Source organism: Sinocyclocheilus rhinocerous, unplaced genomic scaffold (assembly GCF_001515625.1).
Source record: "Sinocyclocheilus rhinocerous isolate Xijiao unplaced genomic scaffold, SAMN03320098_v1.1 scaffold8, whole genome shotgun sequence".
Classification (NCBI taxonomy): Eukaryota; Metazoa; Chordata; class Actinopteri; order Cypriniformes; family Cyprinidae; genus Sinocyclocheilus; species Sinocyclocheilus rhinocerous.
The window spans coordinates 1,423,128-1,434,947 of NW_015666800.1; the positions used below are offsets into that span (position 1 = coordinate 1,423,128).

The 11,820-nt window shown below is 39.0% G+C and overlaps 2 protein-coding genes across 2 annotated transcripts in view; one reads left to right on the plus strand and one right to left on the minus strand.

Annotated features, from left to right (window-relative positions):
- Positions 1-562: 562 nt before the first annotated feature.
- Positions 563-5,307, minus strand: LOC107733120 (transmembrane protein 151B-like). Its single transcript, XM_016544618.1, has 2 exons — positions 5,203-5,307; positions 563-2,116 (listed from the first exon to the last, which is right to left on the minus strand). Exons 1-2 carry the CDS (start codon positions 5,305-5,307, stop codon positions 563-565), a joined length of 1,659 nt encoding a protein of 552 aa, XP_016400104.1.
- A 1,154-nt stretch (positions 5,308-6,461) lies between these two features.
- LOC107733146 (RNA polymerase II-associated protein 1-like) overlaps positions 6,462-11,820 on the plus strand; it is a 21,134-nt gene continuing 15,775 nt past the window's right edge. The window contains exons 1-9 of the mRNA XM_016544659.1: positions 6,462-6,943; positions 7,108-7,256; positions 7,338-7,430; positions 7,512-7,701; positions 7,781-7,939; positions 8,840-9,064; positions 9,719-9,834; positions 11,128-11,226; positions 11,417-11,518. Coding sequence (XP_016400145.1) covers positions 6,760-6,943; positions 7,108-7,256; positions 7,338-7,430; positions 7,512-7,701; positions 7,781-7,939; positions 8,840-9,064; positions 9,719-9,834; positions 11,128-11,226; positions 11,417-11,518 — 1,317 coding nt within the window. The 5' untranslated portion in view covers positions 6,462-6,759. The remainder of the gene's footprint in view (positions 6,944-7,107; positions 7,257-7,337; positions 7,431-7,511; positions 7,702-7,780; positions 7,940-8,839; positions 9,065-9,718; positions 9,835-11,127; positions 11,227-11,416; positions 11,519-11,820) is intronic.

Here is an 11,820-nt window from a genome sequence, read left to right on the forward strand (position 1 = left end):
ACATATATTCATAAATATAACTTATGTTATATATAACGTAATTTTAATTTATCTATTTATTTCTTTAAAAACAATTTCAGATTAGTAACAAAGGCAAAATGGCAGCTATTGAATTTATTTTCTCTCTTAATTATGTCCTTTGTGCAAGTTATTGGTCATAACCCTTTCCTTCAGTGACCACAAACAAGCAATGCATGTTTTTGACATAAAATGTAAAGTGTTTGTTAATAGATCTTCTTTTAAATGTATTTATTAAAACTGACATATTTGTCAGCCAGCTGTTCATAAATAGTATGAAGAGCTGGTTCTATTTATTGATAATTCCAATCCAGCCCTTTAGTTGAAATCAAAATGTAAAAAAAGTCTTCAGTGCTGCACTGAATAAGCCACATTTCTAATTTTGCACATGTTAGTTAGAGCAAGACAAAGTTCATGAGAATACACGTCATCAATTCGGCATCAAGCAACAGCCATCAAGTCCCCTTTCTGCATAGTGCAAATAATAATGTTTATTAAACTTTTTCTATCGCTGAATTAGTCAGCTTGACCATTTCAAGCCACTTTAAACTGAAGTCTCCACACAACAGGAGCCTCTGCGAACATAATATCTCCTCACCTCAGAGGAGTCTCCACAGCCCTCAGGCCTATGTACAATAAGGACTGGGAAGAAGCGGGCATCTTGGTAGTTCGGCGGGCTGTCATTAAGTGCAAGCTGACTGGTGTAAGACCTGCAGCACTGCTCATCAGGGCAGCAACGCTCTGTAAGTGTACTACTGCGGCTCCTCCACAGTCCCATGGTGCGCCTGGAGCCGTACATACGGCACAGCGAGAAGTGCGAGGTGTCCAGGGACAAACGGGAGTGGAAGGTGTGACGAGAGAAGATGGAGGAACAGCTAGAGCTGATAGTTGGCCGTCTTCGCCCGCCTTCCTGTTGGCAACAGTGCTCACAATTCTGCACCAACGTCCCGTAGCTCTGCGCCGAGCAGCTGTCCAACAGCAAGCGGTTGGAGGAAATGCTGTCTCTGTGGTTTGACCCAGAAGTCCCCAGGTTCATTAGCATGGCCTCCGAGTAGCTTGGTATAAGCTGGCGGTTTGAGCGAATGTGCCATTCCAGCTCCGTACTGTCTACGGTTTCTGCTCTCGGAAGGCCATAGCGAATGTTCCTCGTGGTGGCGTCGGCCTCTGGAGACGGGCTGTTGTTGCTATACTCTAGTCCGAAGAGTTTCTCGACTTGGTAGTGCACAAACACCGTCTGGTACTCGATCAGCACTCGCAGTGGCCAGGAGAGCATGAGGAGAGCCGCCAACCAGAAGGTGACCCGCGAGGTGTACCACGGCAATTGGTCGGGATCCACATAAGCGATGAGGTGCTCTTTAAAGTCGACGTTCTTCAGCAGCATGCCTTCGCGGGCTTCCATGTAGTCATCCAGTCCCTCGATTTCCGAGAAGAACCTGGCTCGTTGGTTGAGGTAAGCATTTTCAGGTCCTGCTCCTGTGAAACTGAAGCACTTGGAGAAATGTAACCGTGTCGCTGCGTGAGCCTCCAGCCCGCGCAAGTTGAGTGAGATGTCTCTCATTCCGCAGTGGCTGTAGTCGAACTCGCCCTCTGCCACATGTGTGTTAACACGCTCGTGATAAGCCTGCGTGGTCGTGTAGGCATCTCCATTCCGGTAACGCGTCACTTGTCGAGTCCTGCGTACGAAATGGTAACTGATGGCTTTCCACCAGACGCACGGTCGGGCTTGATGCATGTGCAGAACCCTTTCGTACACGCTCTCAACATTGGCCTTGCACTGTAACTCACTGCGGGCACGACAGTGCCAGCACTCCATAAGGTAAACGGCGTAGAGCATGAGCAGGAAGGCCAAGGGGATGTACACATAACCGTCAGAGCAAGGGCTGTCGTGGTATATCATGGCACGACCTCCTCCTCTAAGAGAGTTCATTGAGGCTGTGAGGGAAGTACTGGAGGAATCGAAGCTCAGCTTGGTGACCTGGGTGAGCTGACACCAGGCCACGGCACCCAGGCAGCTGTACATGAGCAGTGAAAGGAGAAGGCATCGCCAGTGCATCTCGCGGCACATAGAGGCACTCAGGGACTGCTTTATTGGCCATTGCTACAAGGAATAATGAGAACGAGAAATAGTAATCAGCATATTGTAAGGCACACAGGCTTGCTGTGAATGTTGTGAATAAGAAAATGAGGTAATGAATACAAAAACCATCAGAGATTTAGTGTCACTTATATGAGGCAATGATATTGGACAAAAGGATCAAATGTCTTCTGATCAGTGTTGTTATTGTTAACTAAAACTAAAACTATTAAAACACATTTTTAGTAATTGACATAAAGTTAAAAGTAATACAATTAAAATTAGAAATGTTGCCTGCCCAACTAACTGAAATAAGTTTAAGTGCTAAAATGACTAAAACTTAAATAAAAATGAATTAAAGCTAAACAGAGCTATAAAAACCAAACAAAATTACTAAAACTTAAAATGACTAAAAATAAAATTTTTACTGAAAATACAAAAATAAAAGCTAATTTAAAATATTAATAAATACTATGACATATATATATATATATATATATAATACTAAAATAATACTGCCTCAGATGTCCAGTGCATCTTATGTTTCTCTTAAATATCCTATTACATTAAACCGCTTAATGTGCAACTCTAACAATAAAATACATTTAAAATAAAAGAAATTTCACTTCTAAATGAAGTCTATGGACATTGATTTGAGTCTAATTCAAATAAAGTGCAGACAACGCTCTGACAGTAAACCCTTAACATGAGGGATATAGATCTATGTGAGAAAGTGGGGCCTGACAAGACAGAAGATTTGTAGCAATCCTTCAGTTCAGACTTAATTACTTGCAGTACATCCTGGCACAAAGTCTTCAGATTATGTCTATTAAACCTAAGACAAGCAGACTTGCTTCAGATAATTGACCTGTATTTAAACTGGTTAACCATTTGACCGTTTTACAGGTAATTCCATTTTTATGACGTTATTCTGCAATTCCTGCCTTTTTTTACGATTCATGAAAATCATAGAGCACTATGTATCCAGCAATGATATGGATGAAGCAAAACATGGTGGATGTCATTGCAACTTTGTCTTAAGTCTTCCATCAACGCCAGACAAAATCTATCAATTTTATCTATTTTTTTTTTAATTCAAACCTGCAGGAGAATAGCTCAGCAATGCTTTTGTGTGCTAACTCTGGACTTGGTACACCTCTTTATAAATGCACAGAAGTTGTTCATAAGTGGAAAAGGACCTTTGCTCTTAATTCTGAACCTGGGTTTGAATCTCACTCAAGGGTACAGAGCTTCTGAACAAATTATGATTATTACAAAAAATGTCAGCTATTGCCATGAGTTCACTGAATTAAACATACTAAGAGGCTGCTTTTATTTAATTTAACTGATCAAAAATCTGAGAATTTTGTGTTTTGAGTAAAACACTGACTCCGTATCTGAGATTAGGGCTCAGAATTGTATCTGCATGAGTTGAGAATGTATGGTTTTGTCCCATTCGGGTAATACCATAACTTCTGATATTTCTAAGGGTTGAAAGGCTTTTAAATAGGGGAGAGCAAGGTGCAACATAAATAATGGAAATCCCACATGCAAGAGAATACATGTGACAAGCTAACAGCCATTCAAAAGCATACTGTAGAAAAAACTGCTCTTATCCTGGCTGCTCTGGGATAAGTGAAACTTTGTACATAATATGGTTATGATAAGATGCCTAGCAGATTACAGCTGAAACTTGATAATGACTTAAGGAATACCAAATGTGGAGCACTGATTTTGTTTGTCAGTTTAAAAAATGAAGTTTAATTTGAAGCAACTGCTCATCTGGTGATACCTAGAAAAATGAAAATACAAACAAACATTCCTTCACCAACCTATACTTGAATTCTCATCTATAAAGTTTTTTTTGTTTTATTAAGTTAAAGAAATTAAATGTTTTGTAAATCAAATGTAATTATTACATATATTAATTATGCTGCACAAAAGATGTTATCAATATCATAGGACATTCACAGAACTGGCAGTCCATACCAGAAGGCTTTACAAGGCAATATGCACCAATAACATTAATATCAGAGATGCGGATTGGAATTAACAATCCGCATTTAAGTAACCCAAAGGTTGCAGGTTCGAGTCTCGTACCGGCAGGGATTGTAGGTGGGGGGAGTGAATGTACAGCGCTCTCTCCCACCTTCAATACCACGACTGAGGTGCCCTTGAGCAAGGCACCGAACCCCCAACTGCTCCCCGGGCACCGTGGGCAGCATAAAAATGGCTGCCCACTGCTCCGGGTGTGTGTTCACTGCTGTGTGTGTGCACTTTGGATGGGTTAAATGCAGAGCACTAATTCCAAGTATGGGTCACCATACTTGGCCACATGTCACGTCACTTTAAGAAAAACAAAACAAAAAAACAAATCAGCATCAGTGCCAGACTATTAAATATGAGTGTGTGTGATATATGAAAGGATTTATCCAAAATACAGAGTTAAACATATCTGGGTGATTCTCAAGCTAACAGGCATATAATGTTTTCCACATTGGCAATTCCATAATTACAGCAGTGTATTACAGAGGTGTTGATCAATGCACAAATCGGCTGAATGCAGTGAATATGACAACAGATTTAGAGCTGTACCTAATGTAAAATGCAAATGCACTTCCCAATTTAAATCTGTTTGTCCTCGGAGTCTTCTCAGATGTATTGTCATTAGGGAATTTGTACATCAAGCACCACCACAAAATTAAACCAAGTCTAAACATTTCAGTGTAGACCATACAGCCTCATTCAGATTCAAGCATTGCATCCTAGTAGGTTTATTACTTAGGATCTGCAGTCAGTGATCTCTGATAACTGCAAAGAACTCAGAGTTTCATTATAGATGATTATCAATAACTTGTGCATCATGAAGTTTATGCATCATTTGGAAGCAGAGGAATGGTCAAAAGGTATTACATTTAACAATTTCTTATATAGAACAAATATAAGTGAATTTACAATAACATTTTCTCAATCTCAGACCTACCTTTACTGTGACCAGCCAGTCAAACCACACTAAGACAATTACAGACTACAGGGGGATAAAATGCAGAAATCCCCTCTCCTCCATGATGACTATGGTACATCTAGTACTCATAAGACTCATCTCATACCTCTTCCAGCACATCGAGACTGGCCGGTGTCTCCGCGCCACCATCTGGGGTGCTTGGCGCGGTGTCCTCCGCAGTAGTATCAGTTTCCAGATCTAGAGACAACATCCTGCGGCAGGTGTAACATTGCAGTCAAATATGTTATCTGCAATACGCCGCTTTTCTCAATGAAACACGCTTCAGGACGTTGTTTTGTCCGGCTGTGCTGTATTTGGGATGGATGCCAGGAACGCCGGGGATCCCGCTCTGGGTGTTCCCATTCAGGCAGACTGGGGGGGGGACGGAGACCGCGGGGAGACTGCGGAGGACGGAGAAAAAACCGACAACTGCTCTCCAAAGTCTCGTGGAGACCGAATCTGATTCTTTGATTTGTGTTTATCCTGAACTCACTGAACTGCGCGAGATGTGATTGATACCTCAGCATAATTAGAGAAAAGATGTTGCTTGTTTTGCCATGTTTGTCATAAATAGGGTTTGTGAATATATTCAACATAAATTTAACTATTAACTAATTTCTAACTTACTAGTTGAATATTAAGCATTTTATACGGTAGAAATGTTTTAAAAGTTAAGTTAATTAATAAAAGTTCATTTAATAATAAAATATGAACTTAAATAGATTAAATTCTCTGATGATAAACATGGGTCTATGTGATGATACAGATGTACATATATACATAAACTGCCAAAGTGATCAGAGGAAAGCCAGTGATACTCAGACATGGATTTGAAGACAATTAAGCGTCTCTTAATACAGTATTGCCCAAATATAAGTTGTTATCCTTTATGCCAAGCCTCTTTGTCGTTGATATATTTATTAAATAATATTTTATGTAATATTATAATATAAAATAAAAATAATAATATAATATAATTAATATCATATCAACGATAGGAAAGGGGAAATAAAATAAGGTTATTGTAATGTAAATAAAACGAAAATTAAGAATATATAATTAAAAATATTTTATAAGAATATATATTAAAACTAAATGCGTAATTTTGTGTTATATATTATATATTTATATAATTGAATAACGATGCAATCTTTTTTTAAGTCCTTATGAAATCTACATTTACACTTTTTACTTTGTTAGCGCACATTGATAGTCTTAAGGTGAACAATTAACCCGTGTTAGTTAATGCACTGAAAAAATTTGTCTTGGTAAAAAATTATTCAAAAATTCCAGCAACTTCCGGTTCACGCAGACTTTAAATAAAACGGAAAAGACTTTTATTTTGTAATGGTCACACATAACCTGGAAATGTAGTCACGTCTGTAAACTCTACATGTGTTTAGTGTACATATTCAGCCAAATAGCTCAAAAGAGGACCGTGGCATAAACTATCTTCCTGGATTTAAAATAAAGGAATATTTCCGTCATTACTGTGCTGATCACGGACTTGCTGATTATTTTCTGCAAGCCAACAGGAAAACTTTCACACTCAGTGAAGCACAAGATGAAATGGCAGATTTGAGAGCTAAATGTTGAATCGCTATTATTTCTGACACTTTGCTGTAAACCATTAGACGCCCTTGTGTTAATTGAGGAGTTTGGGATGTTGCGGCGTCCCAAGCCCACGGACAGTGAGGCGGATCTGCTCCGGGAGCAGCAGGAGCTTCTGGCGGCGGGCGGTCAGTCCACTGTCGCTGTAGTGAAGCGCCCTGATAAACGCAGAGGAGACGCTGCTGCAGCTGAGGCACATGAGCAGGGAAAACAGAGAGATGTTGTGACTATAGAAGGTAGGTTAGACATTTCTGAGCTTTCTGTCAGTTATTGAATCTCATCTTTCAACATTTTCACAAACAAATTTAATGATGAGTTTCATTAGACCTGCTTAAATAAGATCAGGCTGATAATTTTTTTTATAAGCATTGTACTGAAATTATTTCATCTGCACCTTCAGATCTTCCAGATGAGCTTCCCACCTTGACCCCTGCACCTCCAAAGAAGTCACGCTTCAAACAGGAGCGGGTGCATTTTGAAGATGAGGACCCAGAAGAGCGACTGGACAGACATGATACCCACATCAGTGCTGTCCTATCTAGGATCATTGTGAGTCACATATTTTACAGTCTACCTGTTGTTTGATTGAATGACAATGTAATGCCATTCTTATTGTTTGTCTCCCTATAGGAGAGGGACACGAGTGCAGTACCTGTGTCGCTCCCGTGTATCACAGGCACTGCTTTTCCCAAAGTCTTACATAGATCTGTAATGGAAAGTGAGGTGAGAAAATATTATACATGCACACAATCCTTCCCAGCTTGTTTGTTTGTCTGATGTTTCTGTATTTCTCACTGCACTTAGGTGCAGGAAAGAGCTCTTAGAGGAAGAAAAAGTATTTTTGCACGCCAGATTGCAGCACAAAGGGCTAAGAAGGAAGATGTCCAGTCTTTAAATGGTTCAGAGTCTAGAGATCAGTCTTCTGCATCTAGACATGTGGGCTTCTCACCATTGGAGAATATGGAGACTGAGCAACCTGAGTCAGATGTTATGGGTAAGTGCTGTCACATTTCACAAAGTTTTTCATGGTTAACTAAAGCATGACGTATTTTCTGATTGGGCTTCTGTTACAGACCGTGTTGGTGGCCCCGTGCTACTTACAGGTCAAGGACTTGGGATTGCAAATAGTGCCATGGAGACAATGAAAATTCATGAAGAGAATCAGTCAAAGTTGCAGGTGATGTCCCAGAGTGAGATACTGGAGGAACAGAGGAAGCTGCTGGCACAGCTTGGTAAGCTCGATATCTTCCACTGACACTTCTGATGGCAAATTTATATATAAAAACATGTGATCTGTGTAAACAGCCCCTTATTCAGGTTATTGTAAGGGGAAAAAAATACTGTATACAAATGTGTTGTTTAGTTTGTGGGAAATATAATATATACATGTACTATTTGGTCCCTAACAAGCTAGTCTTCTGAATTATTATAATGTGCAACCGTGTTATTTGCAAACCCACTGTAGCATAGTAATTTGATAAATTCTATTTAATTTTGATGTACCCTACCGTTCAAAAGTTTGTGGTCATTAAGATAAAAAAATCAGTACTTTTATTCAGCAAGGATGCATTAAATTGATCAAATATGACAGTAAAGAAATTTATAATGCTACAAATATTTTTATTTCAAATGCTGGTCTTTTGAACTTTCTATTAGTCAAAGAATCTGGAAAAAATATATCACGGTTTCCACAAGAATATTAAGTTATCAACATTGATAATAATAAGAAATGTTTGAGCACCAAAGCAACATATTAAAAAGAATTCTAAAGGATCATTTGGCCCTGGAAACAGTAATGGCTTCTGAAAATTTAAATTGTAATACAATTGTTTATTACAGTTTTATATTTTTGATCAAATAAATGCAGCATTGGTGAATATAAAACGTTTTTCAAAAACATAAAAAATTTTTTTTTTTTAAATTGTCCATAATTTGGCCTCCTGAGCTTTCAGCGTTTTCTGAAATTTAAGCAGCCTTCACTGACCATTTTGTTAACATTTTGTTTTGTTGATTTTATTTGTTTTATTTATGTCTTCATTTTTAGACCCTATTTTTTGCCCAAAATGTTGAACATGCCTTCTGTAACTGTGACATTTTATTCGCTTCGCCCTCACATTGTTATATTATGTCAGACCCTAGATTAGTGGAATTTGTGAGATCTCGAAAGGCACAGAGAACACCAGGATCTGAGTCAGCATCTGGTCCTGTGCAAAGAGAAGACTTCCTGAATGAACCTCTGCCTAATAGCACTTCTCCAGAGTTAGACCACTCAATAAAAGCTCAGGAATCTCAGAGGGATACCATGGAGGATGATGAGGAAGATAAGAATCAGCTAGTAGTTCAAGCTCCAATTAGAGGTAAGTGAGTTCAGAGCTTATTTGGCAGAAACAGATCACATCATATACCACTGCATTGTGAATAAATGTTGTAAAAATGTTATTACACAGTAAACCTACATGTTTGTGATTTATTTGATACATACTGCTTAGTATTACAGCATTGCTTTAGTTTCATGAAGAAGGCTGAATGGGGTTTTTGGACTAGTCTGTACGAATACTGCATTTGGAAAGTAAAGCTAATGTACCGGATGTGGTTTTCTCAATCTTGTCAGCACAAGCTGGATGATTTCCAGTTCGTTATTCACCCTGGGCTTGGAACTCACCACACATATTCAGGACTGTACACTTTGCAGATCTGTCCAGCTAAGCTGCAAGCCCAGCACGCTAAGGCAGATGCATCAATTTCAATTAGTCTGATTAGAGTAGAGTTAGCTAGGGCAAGCACCAATTTGTTTTAAGGAAATAGAGATAAGAGGAACTCATTGACGATTATGGATGAAGCACATCAGGGGTTACTGTTCAGAGAACAGTTCTTCCTTGGTTGAGCTGCCGGCAGCATGTGGTACTGTGTATGTCAATATACATGGGAATTGGAATAGGCTGTTGAATTAATTTTTTGTTGCTTGCTCTCTATTAATCATTTATAATATTGGTGGTGTTTATTATTTACAGAGGAGGAGCTGCCAGTCAAGCCTCAAAAGGAGTGGCTTCACATGGACAAGGTGGAGCCAGAAAAACTGGAATGGACAAGAGACCTTCCTGCACCCAGAAAGCAGAGCACCAAAAAGGTACAAACCAGTAAACCTTAGGAGGTGGTTTAATTAGTTGTGCTTTTTAAAGGGATAGTTCACCCAAAAATGAAAATTACCCCATGATTTACCCACCCTCGAGCCATCCTAGGTGTATATGACTTTTTTCTTTCAGACGAATACAGTCGGAGTTATATTAACAAATGTCCTGGCTCTTCCAAGCTTTATAACGGCAGTGAATGGTGGTTGAGATTTTGAAGCCCAAAAAAGTGCATCCATCCATCATAAAAAGTACTCCACACGGCTCCAGGGGGTTAATAAAGGCCTCCGGTGAGAAGTGACAAACACTGAAGCGCAGAGGAGAGATCAAAACAAAACACTGGTCACAAATTAGAAGTACAAAACGAGGATTTGTAAAGAAAAATGCTCTGGGATTTCGATAAAAGCAAAACTTGGTTCTCGCAAACTAGCATATTCTCACCGGAGCTTCTGCTATGCCTACGTCCTACGTCATCCGCTTGAACGCCACTCTCTCGTGTATGCGCGTACAACAGTAAGCGGAAGCTAGAGATTACGGTTTATAAAGTTTTAAATATGGATATTATTCTTACAAAAACGCATCACTTTGCTTCAGAATGCTTTTATTAACCCCCTGGAGCTGTGTGGAGCACTTCTTATGATGGATGGATGCACTTTTTAAGGCTTCAAAATCTCGACCACCATTCACTGCCGTTATAAAGCTTGGAAGAGCCAGGACATTTGTTAATATAACTCCGACTGTATTCGTCTGAAAGAATAAAGTCATCTACACCTAGGATGGCTTGAGGGTGAGTAAATCATGGGGTAATGTTTGTTTTTAGGTGAACTATCCCTTTAAGGCAAACATCAGTAGTACTTACTTTTTCAAACCCCCAAACCCCAAAAATGGCACATACTGTAACTAATCCTGCACCATTTGTGCTGCAGACATGAATGATATCTAAAAGCATTCGGCTTCTCATGATTATTGCCTGTTAGACAGCAAAACTGCACAAAAATATCCCATACAAATTACATTGCTGCATGCATGCAAAATGATTGGAGAAGTCCGATATAAATCACCAGAGAGAAGTCTGTCATTTTACCGGAAGATCAAGTTATGACGTTTTAATAAAAAATTACAAGGTCAAAGCAAAATGTAAAAAGTGACACATGTATGAAGTAGCATCTATAACATTCGTTTAGAAAAAAAACGAATTTAGGGTGAAATTTCATTTTATACCAACTTTAATAATGTTAATAATAATGTTATTATGTGTTCTTTTTTGCATGAATGCTTTATTAAATTTTCAGGCTATGCAAGCACGTTTTGATTTTGCTGGCACTCTTATTCCACCCACCAAAGACTTGCCCACCCATTTAGGCCTGCATCACCATGGAGAGGAGCCAGAGGTGAGTAGGTTCAGTAAAATGTATCCACTGGATTGTTTTTAAACTGGCAGCAAACTAGAACTGATGCCAGTACTTCTTTTAAAAGGTGTTTGTATTAGTCAAATGCAGACGTGTGTAGTTGTCGTATATGTGTGTAGTTGTTGTATATGTGTAATACTAACTATAATTTTCTCTCTCTCCTCTGTTCCAGCTGGCTGGCTACTCACTGCAAGAGCTTTTCCTCCTCTCTCGCAGTCAGCTGAACCAACAGCGCAATCTGGCCGTCAGCACTCTCGCTAATGTCTTGGCCAAAGTAAACAAACATTTAAAAATGAAAACAAAAGTTCATTGAGTTGCTGTGAAAAGCTATTATATTGCCTGTAGATTTGAGTCCACAAAGACGGTATTATGAGAGAGTAAATGCTGGATCCTCATAAAGATGCATTCAGTCATTTAAAGGGGTCCTATTATGCTTTTTCACTTTTTCAACTTTAGTTAGTCTGTAATGTTGCTGTTTGAGCATAAAAAAGATCTGCAAAGTTACAAAGTTCAAAGTCCAATTCAAAAGGAGATATTTTATTTAACAGAAATCACTTTTCAAAAACTACAACGAAC

What these genes read in the sequence shown, in the direction of transcription:
- LOC107733120 (XM_016544618.1), bottom strand. Translation starts at nt 5,307, where the DNA reads ATGTTGTCTCTAGATCTGGAAACTGATACTACTGCGGAGGACACCGCG. An exon ending in GTCTCGATGTGCTGGAAGAG is followed by an intron (nt 2,117 to 5,202) that starts GTATGAGATGAG and finishes TATTCCTTGTAG; the next exon opens with CAATGGCCAATAAAGCAGTC.